Below are 20,672 nucleotides of genomic sequence, written 5' to 3' on the forward strand. Positions count from 1 at the left end.
ACTTAACTGTTCAGAACAATACAATCTCAAGCACCTTGTTTTTACATAATCTGTCCACTGCACCTTATGTTATATGTTTACATTTACACTAGCTTATTCATACATTTTTATATTACCGTTTTAATGTGTATGTGTCTAATGCTGCTGTAACACTGCAATTTCCCAGCTTGGGCTAAATTAAGTATTTCAGTTCTATTCTAATCCAGTGCCATTTTAACGATGGCTGTGATGCATGGTATAGTGGACTTTCCCAAAGGCTTTAAAACAAAATGAAGTTAGCCCAGAACAATGTTAACAGATGCAGGCACATATTGGTCCTGTCAAAAGCTCAGCTCTGTGGGCAGAGGTTTTTTTAATGGGAGGGAGTTCGAGGCATGGGTGTGGAGTTACATGGGCACAGACTAGTGGGTTTATGCTGTAATTTGTTTATTTCCATCATTTTGTATGTTTCCATGTATTGTGTTGGTTTATTCCATTGAAGATCACTTTGGAAATAAGTGTTTTTAGCTTTTAAGTACTATCCTCTGGAATTATTATAATACTCATTTGAGTTGCTGTGGTTTTAAATTCCTAAGAAAAATCAAATAAACCACTTGTTTTATAAATAACGTGAAAACATGGTACAAACACAAGTCAGCTTTTATTGACCATTTTGTTTCATTATGTTTCTGAATGTTACAAACCGGTTTATTTCAACATTTGAGATTCATCACCATCAGAGCTGTTTGCTGTATGATATAAAAACATCCTGTAAGTGTAGTTTTAATACATAAACCCTAACTTGAGATCTATCTATGTGCTTTTAAACATCACTCAACTTTATACCTGGAAGTATAGGACCTTGATATTTGTACAACATCGACTGATCTCAAGTTATGATTTAGCTCTAAACAATGAAATAAATCAGAAAAAGTATACCCTTTAATATTTGCAACCGAAATATGCTATTTTCATCCAAGTGCAATAAAGGAAAATTAGTTAACTGCTTCAAGTGGATTTTTTCTGCTTCTTCTTCTCTGCCTCCTCCTCTTTTTCCTTCTCAATCTCAGCCACCAGGGTCTCAATTTCCTTGGATTCCAAAATCTGTCAGTGATCAAGAAAAGCAATCAGCAATGAAATAAACATGGAAAGAAACAACGCAAAAGCCAGAAATAATTTGCAGCAACACACCTTGAGTGGCTGATTCCGTCTGATAACAGCAAGTTCAATATTTTTCCCTCCTGACTGGACAACCTGCGGAGAAATGAATACCTCAAGTGACAAATCGGAAACAACATACTGTTTATTAACTACTGTAGCCTCGGACTCAGGTTCATGTTGAGGTTGTGAGACAAGGTTTTGAATGTGTATTTTTTTTTGCCGATAGACCCTCGTTACCCGAGTATTAACCGTTAACAGAACCCCAGTTCAACCGTCCTGGAGGCTCATAGATAATGTCCGCATTCTGCATACATCTGTGGACTTGTACTGGTAGTGCAGCCACGATATTGCATGCGTTGTGAGAACCGATCAGAGCATGTGCGTCCGCGCGACCAGTACAGGTCTTCAGCCGTCCGTGGAGCGCATCGCTGAGCCACTCTCGACTGCATCCACCTGCGAGGTGGTCAGCTGTTTCCTGCCTGGCACACTGTGTGTAGAGCGGACTGCCGAATGGCACTCACAGCAGTAAGCTACAGAGCAAAACAGACGCAGCTAAAACACTATTTGCCATTGTTTAAGCTCTCCAATACGCTACTCCAAAAAAAGGCACCTGGGGTTGCACACATCACTCCCATGAGTTGTATAATCTTTTTTCTGAATATATATTTTTTTTTAACTGTTTAACCGATAGTATTAAATCAGTCAAAATGTGTATTTTTGGTTAATGGTTAATTATTGACATATAATCTGCTTCAACAGTTTGAGGAACATTAAAAAAATATTGCAAGTCAATGCAAAGACTAAATTTGACCTTACCTCAAGCAAAGCTTTGATAGCCAGCTTGATTGCTTCATTGTCCCCAGCAATGGCTTCATCTGTGTAATTCTTCTCCAGGAACTCCCTTACAGTTTTTGCACTACGGCCGATTGCATTTGCCTGATTTTTACCCACGAGGATGACACAAAAAATGATTATTTATCAATTTCATAAAGACAGGATACTTGTTGTGTAAGTGTAACAAGAAAACAAAGATTGCACATGTAGCAAACTCACTGACCTTCCAGGCATGGTAGGTTCCTGACGGGTCTGTCTGATACAGCCTGGGAGTTCCATCGTCATCAAAGCCAACAATTAACGCGGAGATTCCAAATGGCCTGCGCCCATTGCTTTGAGTGTAGCGCTACAAATGTGACCAATGTACAGAAAGGAATGACTGGTCATTCTTACAAACCTTTATGAAAATAAAATACTGTATGGTTTCAGTTTTTAACAACTATTCTTAGGGCACAAGAACTGAAACTACAAGCTATTTTATTCATAAGCACTGAATGTGAAAACCTAAAAATGCCTTTTAGTAAGTTAATAGTAAAATATAAATCTAGGGTAAAAGGGTGGGGTACCTGTTTCAGTGTAGCAATGTAGCGTGTGATGTATTCCACTGTGACAGGGTCCTCAACAGTTAGCCTGTGGCTCTGGCACTCAACCCGAGCTCTGTTTATCACAATACGAGCATCTGCTGTCAAACCTTAAAAAGATTGAAAGAGGTTAAGTGGCTATACAACCTTCATGTAAAATACAATAGGAAACTTGTGTGACAAAACCTATATGGTATAGAGATTTGTAATAATGTAATGTTTGCGACAACTAATATCGGTCCTTCAATCCACTTTGCCATGTTACATAGCTTAATTAAAGTATTATTCAGTTATTGAAAATGGTTTTGTGGTGTGATGTACCTGCAAATGCCATGCAGACATGCTCGTCCAGGGCACATATCTTGCGCACAGTCCTTTCCTCCTGCAACTTTGCCACAGATTTCTTCTCAACGCCAAGGACAACAATGTCCTTACCTCGGATTCCCACCTGCAGAGCAAGAAATCAACAAATTAATTTACCATAACATTTGAATCCCAGGGACAGACAATTATTGGTAGGACATTTTAAGTACTAAGGACCAAGTACCAATGACTTCAAATCAACTGATATAACAAACCGGAAGCCTATTTCCGTAGGGAGGTCTCTGGATAACTTTGCTGGGTACAGCTCACTACATGTCATTTTAGTATATTCATTTTTGGTATCTGAGGGGCTTCTGGGTTCCTCAGCCGAATTTCCAACAAAAACAAACTTTTTAGAACAATTTTCTGAAACCAAACCAGTCTAAACAATCCCCTCTACAACGACCACGGTGACACATTTCAAATTATGACTTAAGGCTTACAGTTAAAAATAAGGTACTGATGTTTAGATGCCCACCCAATACAGTTATTACAGTCGGGTCCGAATGTTATTTCTAAGAATATTCAACAAAATTGTCTTGACATCAGAAGACTCCCAAACAATTACTCTTAAACTACAAGCTCTTCTCTACATATTTAGGGGTATAATATGCTAACGGTGAATAACGCACAATGGATTTACATACAATCAGAAAGCTAATGTTAGATGTATTTTTTCCAGAACTTCCTATACAAGTTACTCATTACTAACAGAGGTAACTTTTGCTGCAACTACAGTGGTTTCTTCGGTATATGTTGAACTTCCGTCGAGATGGAACTGCATAACAACGTTGACTTGGGTGGGAAGTAGCATGTACACATAACCCTGCGTCTTAACTAACGTTTGTTTGTAACATTGCGAACTTAGTGTAGCAAAAATACTACTTGACTGACTGCATGAAAATAAAAAGTGGAGTGGACTGGAGTTAGTTAGCATTTGAAACTGAAACTATTGTGAGAGTGACACAGCGACAAAATGCTTACTGATGATACTCTTTCAATTTCTGTAACGTATTCATATCCTTGCACTACACGTAGAATTCGCAGATGAGCACCCCAAAAAGGTAGTTAAAAACATAACACTTACAACACAACAAAATAAGCTAGCTAACGTTACGTGAGTAATAAAGACTGCCTTACAGCCGCTAGCTTTAGCTGGTTAGCTAACGTGTGCTAACGTTAGCTTAAGCATTAGTTTCATTTTAGGACTTACCGCTGTGGAACCTTTCTTTACAGCTTCTTGTGCATACTCCACTTGGAAGAGATGGCCATCGGGAGAAAAGACAGTAATAGCCCTGTCGTATCTTGCCGCCATAGCACCGCAAGACAAGTACAATCACAAGAAAAAGGGAGACTTCCACCAAATGATTCAGCTATTAGTTAGCGATTTGTTGAAGCTGCCGTGTGTTGCTAACAGCGCATGCGCAAGACCTCTGAACTGGGACGATACCAACAATGGGGTTCGCCAGAGGAAAGTTGTTAATTCAAAAACGATTGTTATAATCATTATTTGATTTGCTCAGTGAATCAACATTTTCTAAATTAAAAGTCACAATACAAAAAAAAGTTTCATTGACTCATTTCATTACATTTAGTGAAATACATTTACACATTTAAAATAATAATATTAATAAAGCACTAACCCCTTTTTCATATTTAGTATTATGTAATTATTTATCATATGTATAACAATTATAATTTGTAAAATATTAATCACCACCCATCTTTACTTAATACAAATATATACATTAATCTCAGCATATTTATTTATTGTTTTTGTTTTAATTGTATTGATATACTCGAAATAAACATTTAATCAATCAATCAATGGTTAAGTTATGTTGACATATAACACTTGGACTAATAAACATTGTTACCAACTATTTTTGCCTAGAACTGCCCGATTTATTTTCAATATTGTATAGAACATAATACAGCTCTGACTGTGTTTCCCCCTTTTTGTTGAGCGGTCCATTTCCCTTGGCTTTTTGAACAAGATCTAGACTGTTCCACTATATTGGAAATGGGGGACATTGTAATTCTATTAAGCCAATTATTGGTGCTTTAAATTGTGTAAATACATACATGTTGAAATATTATAATTCATCACATCTTAATTTGAACATCACTTATCCAAGCGTTATCCAAATGAAAAATATTTATCTACTATATTTGTCAAATGTACGGTTAGCCCCCCCCCCCCCAATGGACTACTGCATTACGAAATTGAATCTGATTCTGAACTGTGTGATCTGAGTTCTACCGATTTGTTAAATGTGTTAGCTAATTTTGATTTTTATGCTCTAGTTCATTTTAATTTCATAGCGTATCACACCATGTCGGTGGCATTTGCACCTCACAGGCAACGCGGAAAGGGTGATATAACACCCGCTGGAATACAAAAGGTAATTCATCTTTTTTAGCGCGTCTCAGAATGGAGGCAATGCTATCTGACGGTGCTAGCCGTTGAGCTAATACATGTAGCACTGCCTATCCGTGTCCGACTGTGAATACATCGGGAACAATTTTGCAGGGTCAAAGAGCGGTGAATTTGAAACTCTCTGTAGTCCGGACGTCACGTGTAGACGATGGGTCTTCGGTCGATTTACTGGGCTAACGTGTAATTATTTGGTGAATGGGGAGGCCTGCCGTTGTGTTAGCTAAAGACGGCTAACATTAGCAAGCAAGACGCGTCTTTTGTTAGCTAGAAACGCACACTCACAAAGTCGCCCCCCATCACCCCCTTTGTTTTTAATTTAAGGCACCACAACCACCAGAATGAAAGGAAGTGTTCGTACAAAGTTACACCGTATTACTAATTGTAAAGTTTGTGCTATCACACATAAAACTAAAGTGATATAAATGTCTGCATTTGCTGTTGCAGTTACTTGACGAAAACAACCAGCTGATCCAGTGTATAATGGACTTCCAGAGTAAAGGCAAAACAGCAGAATGTTCACAGTAAGTTATGAAAAATCGCCTCCTGCTTCCGCGGCACAGTAATTTTAAGTTCACATTAACTCAAAACCTGCATTGATCACTCTCCACCTGCCTCAGGTATCAACAGATGCTGCACAGAAATTTAGTGTACCTGGCCACGATAGCAGACTCCAATCAGAACATGCAGTCTCTCCTCCCTGCTGTAAGTAGCTTATTGGTCCTTGCCGATTGTTTTTGAGTCAGTGGATTGTATATAACAGTGTGACATCTACGCATTAAAAGGTAGTGTTGAGCTCTTGTTTTAGCTCATGTTCAATACAATTAATTTGGGCAGGCCTATTATTGGTAAATCACCTTTTAAAGACACTCAATTTATACTGAAACTTAATCAAAGGAGAGATTTAAAAAATAATAAGAAAATGTCATCACCCTACACATACATTACGCTAACACACGGTCTGATCTGATGTGTCATTTCAAATGTATAATTTCCCACGCAAAATATTTTCTTAATGTCAAATCAAGTCAGACTCTCCTATCAAAGGGAATTCCACAAGTTAAATACATTATAATCACTTTGTTTTTCACAAGGAATACTACTCAGCTTGTAAAAACAGTTGTATAATACATATTTGTGTTTGCTTAGAACCCAAACTATCCATGATTACTATTCTACTACTTAAGAACTACTTAAGAACTATCAGCACCCCATCATCAATCATATATAATTTAAAGCCGCAGTAGATCAAATTGGTTTACAAATAATTAAATAATAATGGTATATGTATTATTACATAACTCCCTTTTAAGTCATTTCTGAACTTTGGCGGTGACTTTATTGAAAGCAGTTTATTCAGTGATTATGTGACTATGTATTGTCCTGCATGTCTATTTATTGCCAGAATCAGAAATACTTTAATAATCCCAGCGGGAAATATTTACCCTTTTTACGTACAGTATCTTTAAAAAAATTGTCATCCTTGATTGATTAAGGTACAGCAGCTATACTTGATGATAATTTTTTTTTTTTTTACAGATATCTTGGCTTTTATGTGCCTTGTTTTTCTTTTTCTTTTTTTTTGAGTGGCTCAGATGTGTTTCTGATGTGTGTTTTTGTGTCTGTGTTGTGCTTCTGCAGCCGCCCACTCAAAACATGCCCATGGGCCCTGGTGGAATGAACCAAAGTGGACCCCCCCCTCAGCCCCCTCACGGTCACAACATGCCTTCTGAGGGTATGGTCAGCGGTGGCCCTCCAGCCCCACACATGCAGAACCAGATGAATGGACAGATGCCTGGTAAGTAACCCCCTCTTCACCTTCCCTCCCCCGTCTTTCTCTCTTTTTCTTTACCCTTCTTCTCCCTCAGTCCCTGTCTCACTTGGGTTGCCTAGCAACACCACAGAACTGTGAGGGAGGTCGCTCTGCTGAAGAATGATGTCACCAATTTGCCAGCACTGGTGGTCTCGGACTTGGACTTGTCCTTCATTTGATCATGTTTATCCCCTCTTCCTTAAGTATAATGGTTTGTTTCAGTGTGGGATTTTGTTGGTAAATTTATATATTGTCATTATGTAAAAAAAACAGTTTGACTTGTTTTTTAAATGCACTCACTGTATCATACAATAATTGTAAATTATACAAAGTAAAAGTCTAGGACACCATAATAGATACCAGAAAATATTGCAACTGTAGGGCCCCTTTCCCACTGGTATCATATGTTCACTTATCCTGTACCATTCTATGACACTATTATGGTATTATTTGTAAGATGGGCCTCACCATGATGCTCCCTGCTAAGATTTGAAAGACCCAACATGTCTGGTGATTTAGTTGACTAGAGAGTTGGCACAATCGGAGTACTTATGTAGCGCCTGCACTCTTCATTTAACAGATGGGGACCTTGCTGTTCTCTGATATGCTCTTTTTTGACTATGTTATTGGGAGTGTTGGGACTTAGTTGCATTGGTAATATAATGTGTTAACTTAATGTGATTTGGACACTAGTGATAACTGGTAAATCCATATTTGATAAAAATCTCTCTACATTTAAATTTGCACGACCATGTTTCTACAGCAGCCCAGAACTGACAAATCGAACACTGGCTCCAGATAGGGGCGTTCATGTTTTTGCGTTTGCCACCTTAGTTCTTCTACACACTTGGCACATGGGAGAAGTTTCAGTTGGTTGTAATCTGCAACCTCACCGCTAGATGTCACTAAGTCCTACACACTAGACCTTTTAAATATTGCTAGGGAGGAATGCTTGAAGATAAGATGCAAACACGAATGAACTGGTTAGACAGAGGTACAGTTGCTTGCAGTTTGGGTGAACCCCAAACCTCCAACATAGTTATCAGGTAATTGATTTTATTTTCTTATGCCATTCCTGTTATACAGAAACACAGTCTTAGATTATAGTTGTCCACAGAGCAACACAGTGCACATAACAGTGTAATGGCAATTACACACAAGTATGTGTACTAAATATTTATGGCTTCTGTTTCCAAAGAGAGTCATGAATCATCTCTGCTGTTGTTTTCCAGGGCCTAATCACATGCCCATGCAAGGTCCGGTTCCAGGCCCCAACCAGCCCCCAAACATGCCCAGTGGCTCTATGAACATGCCCCCCAGCAGCCATGGCTCAATGGGTGGTTACAATCACGCCGTCCCTTCTTCCCAGGGCATACCGGCTCAGAGCCAAATGAACATGACCCAGGGCCAGCCCATGGGAAACTATGGGCCTCGGCCAAACATGAACATGCAGCCCAGTCAAGGTAAAACAACTAATTTGTTGGTTTCCACTTGGCTGTATTGATTTCCAGTGTCTTATCACCTGTCTTATTGGTGCTTGCCGCACATCATTCAGCGGCATTTGATAAGCCATACTAGTAGGGTTTTTCCACCCAGTACAGTTTGAGAGTTAACACTTTGTTGGTGTACCACAGGCCCCATGATGCACCAGCAGCCTCCCACTCAGCAGTATAACATGCCTCCTGGGGGTGGTGGACAGCACTACCAAGGACAACAGAACCCAATGGGCATGATGGGCCAGGTCAACCAAGGGAATCATGTCATGGGGCAGAGGCCAATGCCGCCTTACAGGCCCCCACAGCAAGGTATACCCCTCAGAGTGTGTCTGTTCAGTGTGCAAGTTGTGAGTGTTGGTCTTTCTTCTCCCTAATCCACTCTCCTGCATTTCTTACTCGTGTTCTTCTCAATTTCCTCTATTTCCACTTCTGCAGCTCACAGACATCTTGATGACTAAATATGTAACTTAAAGCCTCCAATTATAAAATTAGTGAAGTGACCAAAAATTAAGCTTTCTAACAAGAACTAGCGGCAAGGAATCCATCCTCTCCACTCTTCCCCTCACACAACCGATCCAACAACACCTTGAATCTACTTGTGTGTATGTTGTGTGTATGTGTATGTAGGACCCCCTCAGCAGTACCCAGGGCAGGAAGACTACTATGGGGACCAGTACAGTCACGCAGGACAGGGAGCCTCAGAAGGTAGGAGAACCCTCCAGTCACTTGGAGAAAACCAACAAAAAAAATAAACCCAGGAATTGTGTTAAAACACAAATGATGCAAAGAGACTGTGACAAAACCAAAGTTTCAGTTTCTTCATTATCTTCTGGGAAATCAAAGTGACTTTGGGCTCTATCAAAGAAAAAATATGGCCTCTAATTTTGAGGAAACATCCACATGCCAGAATGCGCCCTATTCCAAAATGTGCCGCAGTCCATCAATAAGTTAGCACCTAACCAGTCTTATAATGCCATCCCCCCCCTAATCGTGGCTCGTGCTCCACCTGTTTGTGTGAAAGAAATGTCAGGGACAGAGTCTTGTGTGAGTCTTAATGGCCAATGTTGCATTAAAGTAGAACAGGAATCCTTCTGATTTCTAATTTTTTTTAAAAATGCTACATGTGATGCTACTTGTTTGCATGTTTGGAACAATAGCTAAAAGTAGCAGACTGCCAGACTTGTGCACACTGATTAGCAAAAGATCAGCATTAGTGTCTTAAAAAGGAACAACTTATACTATAAATATAAAACTTGATATGCTGCCAATTTGCTCCATGTTGGTGCGTTAAGGGGTGGTATTATTACATTAGCAGCCACAATGACAGATCACATGTTCATGATAAACAACTCCTTTTCTTTCTTTGTCCAATTAACATTTACCTATTTGTTTTCTCTACTGACTGCACTATTTTCCCCTTTGACCTTTTCAAACACAAGTGTCTTCCTTTTTTGAAATAAAGAAAGTTAAGCCATTTTGAAAAACAAAAAAACGTGTTCTTTCAACGTGGCTGGCTCAGAAACTGCTGTCTGCTTTGCTGTTGTGCTGTAGTTGTCAACATGTTACCCACATTGCCTGCTGTTGCCCCTTGAAGGTAATGCCCAGTATGGCCAACAGCAGGAAGCATACCAGCAAGGCCCTCCCCAGCAGCAGGGTTACCCTCCTCAGCAGCAGTACCCGGGTCAGCAGGGCTACCCACCACAGCAGCAGGGATACGGTGAGTTGCCGTCTCTCAAATACGGACGCAGGTTTGTCCTGCAGGAGGCACTATCCACTCTCTTTGGATACCTTTTTTTTTTTTTTTTAACTGCTGAATAATAATGCCTCCTCAGTGAGTTGGTGGTTACTGCCCCTTGGAAATGTAACTGTGCCAAATGCATGTCAAGACATCATCAAGAGCAAGGAATTAAAGAACCACCTTAATGAATGGTTGGGGGATTGGAGCGTGGTGGAAGGGAAATTTAATCAGTATAGTGGTTGCTGGCACCACATTAGCATTTCTCTTGGTGCTTCAGTTTGATATGACACACTGTTCTGAGGGAGTGGGAGAGGAGCTTTGGCTGATGGGTACAGACATTGGGCAAAGTGTGTGTTTTGAATGCCAGCCAAACGTTTTGAACTCCTCGCATTTTAGCATTTTGGATAAATAGTTAAGCAGTGTGTCAATTGTAAGTATCCTAAAATTAGCAAACATACATATTAGGGTTTGGCAATACTGATATTCCCCTACTGAGGATATTGCTTTAAGAGAAAAATATACGAGATTATCGGCAAAATAGAAGCTGAAGAGAGCGATGCACATAGATAGAAAAATCTATGGACACATGCTGCAATACCCACAAATGGCTATTTTATGAGGGCAAGCTGAGATCAATAAATCAGATCAATCAATTAGCATTGATTAAGTGGTTAAAGTGCAACACTCACTTTTGCTTTGTATTTTATTTTCAGTGTTTTGGTGGCACAGAGGTCCGGGGATACCGCCTGTTGACCTTTTGTGATGAAAATTTGACATTGACTTTTAATGATCACTTTTTTTGTACATTTTGTAAGCCTACGTGTTTTTTTGTGTTTTTTGTATGCGAGCTATATCTTCAAGACCAATTCAGAAATTTAACTTTCACATCCTTTATTCTATTCATCTACTGGGGTCATGTGGGGGCGGGAGCTTTGAGGTGTGCGTTTACTACCAAGGCGTTTTGAAACTGGCAGGCTACCGAAAACGTTATCTTCACTTCACCTGTTTAACTGACTTTAAATTTAGATAACCGATACTCAACTGTCCTGCAGTTATTACAGACATGTGAACTAACCACACTTTACTCATTCATGGAGTCACGGCTTTGTGCTGTTGCAAAATGGCCGATCGCTTAATCATTGTTGAAACATTTCAAGATATTCAGACAAATGCAAAACATGAAAGTCTGGGAGACTAAAGTTACACCACTTAATTGAGTTTTCTGTATTTATATTTTCTAACTTAAGTGTATTCACAATGGGATTGAGCCAAAATGAATAAAGGATGTTACATTTTTTTCCATATGCAATGTAAGTATTTAGTCTCCTGCAGCTCTTTTAGTCTTTTTCTTCATCATCCCATTTTTCACTGGAACTTTCCATCACTCACCGTCTGTCTGAGCCAGAGCTCATCTTAGTAATGAGCTAGCAGAGAGGCAGAGGCTGTGAGGTGAGATCCATCTGGCACACACGCATGCTTTCTCTCGCCGGCCCCCACAAGGTTATGCTCAACAGCATAAGGCATTATGAGCTCCTAACGATGCTGCGTGGGCCTCATTTGACTTCAGCCACAGTCAAGCTTTGCGCGGTCCTCCACAACACCTGCATAGATGGCTACAGTGTACGGGGGCTGATGATGTGATTTTTTTTTATATTTTTTTTCCCCTCCTTTTTTTTAATGAAGCCTGCTCCTCTAATGAAGACCAACAGAATCTCCTTGATGTCTCCTTGCATTAGGGAACCACCGCCCGGCTCCAACCTGACTCACTCATTCTCATTCATTACTGAGTCAGACACGGAGGCAACCTAAACAAATGGGTCTGGCATATCCACCATCCTGTCTTTGTCATCTGTCATTTTTTTTATTGCAGCACATTAGTGATAGTAAAATATGGATCTCCTAGAGTTCTCAGATTAACAAGTAGGAAACAGAAATTGTTAAGGAGCAAAACTTGGGCCATTTCGATTGTCCCATCTCGTTCGAAGATGGTGATAAGACCGAAAATTGCACTGCGTCCAAAAAAGAAATAAAAAGCAGAAAGGGGACAAGATTTTTAAATTGTCTTAAGCTTACTATATTAAATGTTCTTTTTAAATGTAGTTCTTGATGTGTGTCGTAGGTCCTACCCAAAGTGCCCCAGGACAGTATCCTAACTATCCTCAGGGGCAGGGACAGCAATACGGGGGCTATCGCCCTCCTCAACCTGGACCCCCACAGGGTCAGCCGCAACGCCCCTATGGCTATGACCAGGTGAGTATATCCCCAACACGACATTCACAGCGTCTAGTTTATACATCGGTCATAGCTTGTCCCTAATTATGTTTATTGCCAGATTTAGTTGTGTATTTTATGTAGTGAAACCAAAGACCAATGTGAGTAAAAGGTAAAGATTTAAAGGTAGTATGTTTTGCATGCTGTCATCATATTGTTGGGTTAAAAATGTTCTTCCTAAAAGGGTGTATGTGTTACTATTGTCTTTCACTTGTTCATTTGAGTCGTAGCTATATATCCTGGCTAATAAGGTATGCCAATTCAGTGAAATATGAGGGCCTTACAAGGATTCTTCCTTAAACTTGATGCAGACTGCCCTAGTGTTTAAAGGGAGATCTATTTGTTGCCCTGCATTTCCTGTGGTCTTATGTGGGGACCACAGCTACACTTTGATATCTTTATCTTTGAATATTCAGGGGCACATGAGGAAATAAAGACCCGGGGATTTGAACCCCTGACTAGCTCTGTAAGAAGCAAAGGTAATGGTTGCTGTGAAGACCTCAACGTCCAATCTAGACGTTTGACCACCTAGCCTTAATTTGCATTTGTTATGTTTCTTCTGTCTCTTTTGTCTTCTTTCTTCCATCTGTCTCTTTTTCTTAAGTTTTTTCTTTTCTTTTTTTTTTTTGTACTATTTAATTTTGTTACCAGGGGTCGAATTGTAAGTTATGAGGTCCAGAAACACAGCATGCGATCAGTGAGACAGCCAAAAGCTTAGTTCTTGTGTCCTTAATCCCTTCAATTTACAGAGAGGACTGTTGTGCTTATAATAACACTATATTTAAATTAAAGACTCAGACTGTCCAATAGATGATTCCAGAATGTATTACCATTGAAGTTTTCATAAAAGCCAAACACATACTTCGACCCCTGTTTAGAAATGCATCAACTACTTCTGTTCTTACACTGAATTTGTCTCACTTGAAACAAGTGTCCACTATTTTAATAAGGAATATCCTGTGTCCTCAGCCATGTTGCTGCCCAAACCTGGGGTGTAAAGTTAGAATTTAGAGTTGTGAGGCCATGCTGCCACCTGCTGGCCAATACCAGCAAATGCAGCCATAAATCATGGTTTGCATTATCATATGGTTGAAACCACAGATGTTTGTTTGCACCCTATTGAAATTTGTGAATATGAGCTTTAACTCTGCATTTTTGAGAAGGTCAGTAACACAAATCTGTCACATGTTTCTCCACAGGGCCAGTATGGAAATTACCAGCAATGAGAGATGGTCACAGCAACCCACACAACTCTGCTCTGATCTGACTGAGCTCTGACCTCTGGTCAACTGTTAAGACTTAAATGATGGTTGTAGCTCACTGAGATTCTCTCAGACAAGAACATACAACACTCAAAAATCCAAGATATGTTCCCCCCTCTCTTTGGGCTCTTATCCTTGCCTATAAAATGTATTCTGTTTATCATGTACATTGACTTGATAATGTCATAAGTCCACGACTCACCCTCTGGTCCAGTATAAGTCTCAACGCAGCAATGCCTTAAAAATGGAACTGCCTTATCCTTTAGCATTGCAGATTGTGAAATGGGCTAACAAAATTTTGGATATCAGAGATGTTAAAATGTACAGTTTCAATCTACTGTGGTGCATTGTTTCTCTATCCTTCAGCTCCTTGTTCATAAGAAGCAATAATGCCAGCAGTAGGGAAATATGTGGGGGGCTTGGGGATGAAAGGATGCACCAGATAAACTTCCTGCTAGGCCATGGTACGTGTCTTGATGTATGTGATGATGTAAAAATATATTTTATGCTTTTTAGATCAAGCTAACTTTGTATAAGACATTGGAAACTAGTACTAAAACTGTGTTGTTTATTTCATGAAGTGTATGTGTCAATGTGTTGTTGTTTTTTTTTTAATGATGAGCCCATCCAGCACATTTTGTTTTTTATTTTTTATTGTGTTGAAATGTATAACTATTCAATTGGGTCTTTTTTGTCAGTGATATGGGCACTGTGTGAATTCTTTGTGTAAAAATGGAACATTAATTGACCTGCACAGAAATTCCCTGAAGGACAACAACAGAACATCATACCTGAAATTAGATCATGCTTAATATCTGGAATCACATAAAACAATTGCTGTATTCTGTGTTAAGCTGTGTATTTAAGTCTGTGAAGAAGAAAAAAATCTAATTTTCATTCAGATTTTTTTTTAACCACATTACCTGACGGCCACAGGCCTTTATTTGACAAATGTGCCCTACGAGGTGATATGTAGCAGATACCACTGCAAATTGTAAGTCAGTACTCTCCGGAAACTTTTTATTTCTATACAAGCACCTCAATCTTGTCTGTTTACTGCAAATTGTTGAATGGGAAAGATCAAACTTGCTATAATAAACATTTTTGACAAGTACGTTGTTTTGTTAGTCTTGACGATGCTGGAGTCCCCTTTTCCCTCTGAATAAGCGTCAAAGTTGATGTCATTCAAATAGTGTTGTGTGTGTGTGTGTGTGTGAATAATAAAGATTGTTACTGTCAAATATGTAACATAAGATGTGAAAATAATGTTCTCAAATGGATTCCTTAATTTCACAGTAAAGACTGGTTGTGCAGTTTTATATCACTGGCTTGATATCTGTTTTATGGTGCATACTTTATTGATCCCTATGTACAGCGGCGTAAAGAAGAGGAATTCACTGTCCTCCGATATTGTTTATATGGCTGTTTTAATATTTGGCAATCTGCACCCCATCCAAGTGGTCACATTTGTGTCATGGCAATGTATAACTGTACATTACAATAAATTGGAAGAATCTTTAATATATTTTGACTTGTTATTTATAGCGTTTGACCTTTTATCGAGGTGTTAATTAATACAAAAGTGTACAATCATTCATCCTGACGACAACATCAACAAGATGTGCACTATTGGTGCCGTCATAATATGACAGTATGATATAATTGTTTCGTCTTCATCTGCTATCTGGTAATCAGTTTCCAACTGATAATGACCCTGCACTGCTCAGCAGCATGTCTGCTTTGTCCAGATGCATCCAGAGAGGTCCAGAGCACATTTACACCCAAAATTACCTTCCGTGTCCCTCTTTCCCCTTCTGCTCCCTCCAGAGAGGGAGAGGGACTACCTGTCACATTGGGGGGAGTGATACAGATGGTACACCAGATGTGTGGCCGGAGCACGTGATGGGAGACTGGTGTTGGTGTTAAGAGGGCCACAGACTGCTTGGGTTGCCTTGGTGCAGATGATGTGGGTGTGGGTGAGTGCAGCAGAAGTACTTGAAAAGAAAAAAAAGTGTGAACTTTTTGAGTGCCTATGTATAAAATTTGTACGTGTGTTTGTGTATCCCTCCTCAGGTTTAGTGGCATCTCCTAGTCACCCCACCATCCTGCTGCTCCACAGCTGGCCGCCCCACCCTTCCCAGCTGCCACTGGGGCTCCCCTTGGCTTGGCAGAGCTGGCGTTTTGGGCGCTCCCCCACCAGTCCTCCCTGGCAGCTGCTGCCCTCAGCTGCGCTCTCGCAGACGGTATTGGGGTCGGACAAAGTCACTCCTCCTGTGACTGTGTCTGGGGCCGTTGGGGGAGGATGAAGAGGTGGCAAGGAGAATACCTCCTGTGAAAGATCTCCTTTAAACGCTCATGACTTTGAATTGATGGACAGAACTAAAAGTGAGGCAGTGGAGGAATTCTGCTTGATTAAAAATTTCTGAGGTAGCTAATGACTACTTGATTAACTCAATATTACAAAGTGTAGTCTTGCACAAAAGATGTCTGGCTGTGTACTTCTAAATGAGTTATTATGAAAGCATACAGGAGAGCATTGCTTGATGCATGTTCTAAGATTGTAAGGAAAATAGTGAAGTGGCAGTATCATTTAAAAGAGTGATTATCTTGTTCAATATTTTGATAATTATAATTCAGGGCACCTTTCAGAGGAGGCTCCTCGCCACTGAGGGGGAAATGACATTGTGATCATAGCTGGCAGGCAAGATGTGATCTCTCCCTCTCTCTCTCTGTCCTCTCTCTCTCTCCTTCCCACTAACTCTCCCTTTCACTCTCTCATACCCACACTCTCAGTGTGACAGAAAGTCTGTGGGGAGGTATAAGAGGTAGTTATGGGGGGAATGCAGCAGCCTCCACAGTTTAATTGGAGATGTGTCACACTAAATAAATGGTGCAAAAACAAGCGCTGACTGGAGGCTTGAGGGAGGGGCCCTGGGGATGCAGCCTGTTTTATTGGGCAGGAGCTTTGCACCGCTCCAGGGTGAAACAGGGCTATGCACTGCTGAGATACCCTCCAACCACCAGGCCTCCAAAAGACTACTGTGGAGGAAAAAACAAAGGCATTCATTTCACTCCGCAGAAAAGAATCTTACTGGTGCTGAGGAGAGGGTGTGGGTGAACTTGGTGACCCAATTGTTCCTCCTCCAATAAGGGGCATATTATCGGCCTCATCTGCAATTTCAATTTTAACACACTGGCAAGGAAATCCATAATTGTAAAATCTCGAGCAAGCACTGTCTGCCTCACTTGCTCCTAGATTGTATGTATTTCAATTTAAGTTTTGAGAGGACAGCAGCCTCCAGCCAATCGTATCTCCCTGTGTAATCCATACATGACCTCCATGTTACCAGGAGAATGTGTTTTCCAATATTCTATCAATGTTGATATAACTTGTCTTGCCATGCTCATGTGTGTGTGTGTTCGTTGTGTGTGTGAACCTTAGATTCCAGTTCATGGCACGAGTTTTGATTTACCTCTACAGTGTGCCTCAGTAATTGGATGTGACACCATTCTCTCTGCTCTCCCTGGGGGATATAACAGGAATCTGACTATTATGGCCCCAGTCATGAATATGTCACGACAGCTGCAAACAAAGACCCGTGATTTGGATAAGACTGCTCTGTATGTTGTCTCTGCGCTGATATATGAGATAAATGCTGCAAGGGTAAATGAGTTTTCTGTAAAGCAATTTGCGGTGTTTACAAAGAATGATTAATTGCCATTGTTTGGAGAAAAAAAAAACTAAGGGAGAGACAATGTTCAATATTACATGTTCATCATTATGCCTGCCAGATACATACTTGCCTCACAGATATTTGTGTAAGCCATTACATCTAGTTTCAAAACAACTGAAAACATTTTTTGGACCTGAGATACACAAACAGGGTGGTCCCCTAGAAAGACATTGTTTTGCATGCATCTGATGTGCAGTGCTTTGTTTAAATCCCATCGTTTGTTGAGGGTTTAGCCATCAAATCAAATTGAGTGTGCTGTTTTGTATGTGTTCTAGCCTCATAAAAGTAGTCTCTGAGTGAAATAGCAGGTATGCTGATATCAGTATTCCCACAGCCTGCATAATTGCTGTAATTTGCTTTCCCTTTGGGTAATCTGTAAACATGGCTGTTTTGATGTTTTTGGCATCCTCCATTGGCTGAGCTCTCCACTCCTCCAGTGGAGCCCCCATCCCAGCCCAGGGTGACACAAATAGATCCTTCCCCAGAAGGCGCACGTAGTTCCACATGGGCACAATCAATACAGCCCAGTCGTCACTGGAACTGTGGTGGTATTAAAAGCACCCCTTGAGCTGGTTCTCACTACGCCAGCGTTTTAGGGAAATAAAGCTATTGATCCTCCGGGGCCTCTGGCAGAGCATTAACCTGGGCCCACAAATTAGAACGTGCTCATCTGGACACATCTGCCTGCAATGTTCCCAAAAAGCCAGTCCCAGGGAGAGAAAAGGAGGGCTGTGAGGCCTGCTGCTTCCAATGATGAGTAGAGCGCTACTTGACGTCCATGTCAGAGCGGGGGAGGTGTCTGGATGCCCATGACTTCCATTAGAGGCCCAGGATGGTGGCATGGGTCGATGTGGTAAGATTTGGTTGGGGGTACTCCATCTCAGATCAGTGTGGTTCCTCCCCCCTGATGTTGAGAGAGAGGGGGCTGACCCACAGTAAACCTAAGCTCCTGATTTAAGGACAATGAGGGAATTGGCTGCTGCTTCCAGTGCTTGCTCCAGCACTGTCAAAGACCTCTTTTGTACAATTTTATACAATAATATGTGTGTGTGTGTGTGTGTGTGTGTGTGTGTGTATATATATATACAGTGGAGACCAACATTATGGAACAACTAATAAACACTTGATTTATTCTGAAATACTGTTATTTGTCCATAATTTGATAGAATATCCTCTGTGGCTATACCACTGCTGCACTAGCATGTTTATTTTTAATTACCAAGGCAGTTCAACGAAAACCTTAATTTTGAGCAAAATTAGAGAACACTTTCAGATACCTCCCAGTTATTGACGTTAATCTGGCATCTGGTGACAATTTACTTAATCGTTGGACACATCCTATTTATCTGGCAGCTCTGCTGGTTACTTTGCAAGATGGCAAGCTGCTCTAATTTGACTGAAACCCTGTGACAACGGGGTATTCAGATGGTGGCCAAAGGGATGACCCCCTCAGCCATTGCAAGAGAGGCTGGGTGTTCCAAATCTGTAATTTCACGAATATTGAAACAGGTTCAGTTAAGTACCTCAAACAGGCCGGTCATCCACGTAAAAAAGTGCAAGACTCTCAATGGGGAATTGGTCCAACACTGCAGCTGGAGTTGCTCACAAGTTCAGGGCTGAACCGGGCAAGGATCTGTCTCGGCACAAAGTGTCTCATCTTTTAAGACAGTCACTCTGCAGTGACTAAACCTCTCATCAGCAGAAAGAATAAACACTTCCTATTCATTATTTTAATCCTACAGCCCGAAGAAAACATTGTTTAAATCTTCTCTTCTGACACAATGGTTACTGTTCTCTAATTTTGCACACTGCATTTTTCACAAAATAAAGTTTTTGTTTTTTTAAAAAAAAAAAAGGTTATTTCAAAAAAGATGCTAGTACAGCAGTGGTATAGCCACAGCAGATGTTCTATCAAATTATGGACGTTAAAAAAAAATTCAGAAAAATTTCAGTATTTATTAGTTGTTCTCTAATATTGATCTCCACTGTGTGTATATACTATATATCACTCTAATGCAGACTGTAAACAGTAAATATCTATTGATTTCTCACCTTGTTTGAACTATTATGTATCAGAAGTCTTGGATTTAGTACAACAGTAAACTGTAATTTCCATTTTCAAATTGCATTTTTATTTGTCTGCAAAACCTAGAATTACACTTCCCAGCATGGACACCATGAGGCTATCTGAGCCCTTGATTCAAATGTATCTCTTGCTGGGGTGTCATACAAGTCAGTAATTATATTTGACTTGGAGATCAGAGTCTGGATACACAGAGATAGAAACACAAACACAGCAACGTGCATCTACGTGAACAGACATAGTTTTAGGAAAGACCCTCTCAATTGGTGTTCCTCGATTTTAACCATATCTCCCTGACAACAACCCACATGTATGACTTGTGACCCCGGCCTGACCCCATTTCTTTTGACACAAAATATGATTTAAGAATGAATTTTCTAGTTTCAATTCACCTGTAGACTACATTTAAATGTACCACATTTACTATCAGATAGCCGTTCTGTAACTAAGAAACATTTGAATGATTAGTGTTTACTGATCGATTATCCATGTATCTCTCCTAACAACAGATTTCACCAGCTACGCTCACACAGACAGAGACACTTTGGAAACTTTCCCTCTTTTTTTCTCAGCCTGCCCTACCAGTGGGAAACCTGGAAGTTCTCTGCCCCAGTTCTCCATGTCCTTGAGAGTTGTGCCTTCGGGCCGGGGCTGGTGGGGTCCCGTGGTGCACAATGTGTGCTTCTCACTCAGGCTCCCGCTGTACTCCGCTGCCCCTGTATGGCTCTGGAGAGTTGCCAAACTCTGAGGGGTTGTCCGCGCAAGTGGGGGAGCATTCATGTTACCACAGAACGGCTTCAAACATCTCACTTCCTTTCCCCATGATAGTCGACCGGATATAAATCACTTTCCTGGATTGGCCGACTACAATGGGATGCTTGGGAAGATGTTGTTATGAATAATCAGACTAATTGCAACAA

General features: G+C 40.5%; 2 protein-coding genes across 6 annotated transcripts; one reads left to right on the forward strand and one right to left on the reverse strand.

The window, feature by feature from the left end:
• Positions 1-621: 621 nt before the first annotated feature.
• psma8 (proteasome 20S subunit alpha 8) lies at positions 622-4,324 on the reverse strand. Its single transcript, XM_083927892.1, has 7 exons — positions 4,132-4,324; positions 2,877-3,003; positions 2,541-2,665; positions 2,198-2,320; positions 1,957-2,076; positions 1,171-1,233; positions 622-1,083 (listed from the first exon to the last, which is right to left on the reverse strand). Exons 1-7 carry the CDS (start codon positions 4,231-4,233, stop codon positions 988-990), a joined length of 756 nt encoding a protein of 251 aa, XP_083784018.1. The 5' UTR covers positions 4,234-4,324; the 3' UTR covers positions 622-987.
• An 836-nt stretch (positions 4,325-5,160) lies between these two features.
• On the forward strand, positions 5,161-15,392 carry ss18 (SS18 subunit of BAF chromatin remodeling complex). 5 transcript variants are annotated; one of them, XM_083927710.1, is made up of 11 exons: positions 5,161-5,323; positions 5,803-5,879; positions 5,976-6,060; positions 6,997-7,153; positions 8,401-8,631; positions 8,803-8,973; positions 9,292-9,369; positions 10,259-10,381; positions 12,522-12,652; positions 13,090-13,152; positions 13,873-15,392. In XM_083927710.1, exons 1-10 carry the CDS (start codon positions 5,255-5,257, stop codon positions 13,105-13,107), a joined length of 1,140 nt encoding a protein of 379 aa, XP_083783836.1. In that variant the 5' UTR covers positions 5,161-5,254; the 3' UTR covers positions 13,108-13,152; positions 13,873-15,392. The 5 variants fall into 5 exon arrangements, 4 of the variants coding, with proteins under 4 accessions (XP_083783836.1, XP_083783835.1, XP_083783834.1 ...); XR_014593506.1 differs by having other exon boundaries at positions 12,522-13,152; positions 13,873-13,958; XM_083927709.1 differs by lacking the exon at positions 13,090-13,152.
• The last annotated feature ends 5,280 nt before the right edge of the window (positions 15,393-20,672 follow it).

Source organism: Echiichthys vipera (assembly GCF_963691815.1).
Source record: "Echiichthys vipera genome assembly, chromosome: 15".
NCBI lineage: Eukaryota > Metazoa > Chordata > Actinopteri > Perciformes > Trachinidae > Echiichthys > Echiichthys vipera.

Coding starts and splice junctions, on each gene's coding strand:
- ss18 (XM_083927708.1), top strand. CDS start 5,255: ATGTCGGTGGCATTTGCACCTCACAGGCAACGCGGAAAGGGTGATATA. Junction 6,061..6,996: donor TGCAGTCTCTCCTCCCTGCT/GTAAGTAGCTTA, acceptor GTGCTTCTGCAG/CCGCCCACTCAAAACATGCC. Junction 8,974..9,291: donor TTACAGGCCCCCACAGCAAG/GTATACCCCTCA, acceptor ATGTGTATGTAG/GACCCCCTCAGCAGTACCCA.
- psma8 (XM_083927892.1), bottom strand. CDS start 4,233: ATGGCGGCAAGATACGACAGGGCTATTACTGTCTTTTCTCCCGATGGC. Junction 2,321..2,540: donor ACATTGCTACACTGAAACAG/GTACCCCACCCT, acceptor TCACATTTGTAG/CGCTACACTCAAAGCAATGG. Junction 1,084..1,170: donor GACGGAATCAGCCACTCAAG/GTGTGTTGCTGC, acceptor GATCACTGACAG/ATTTTGGAATCCAAGGAAAT.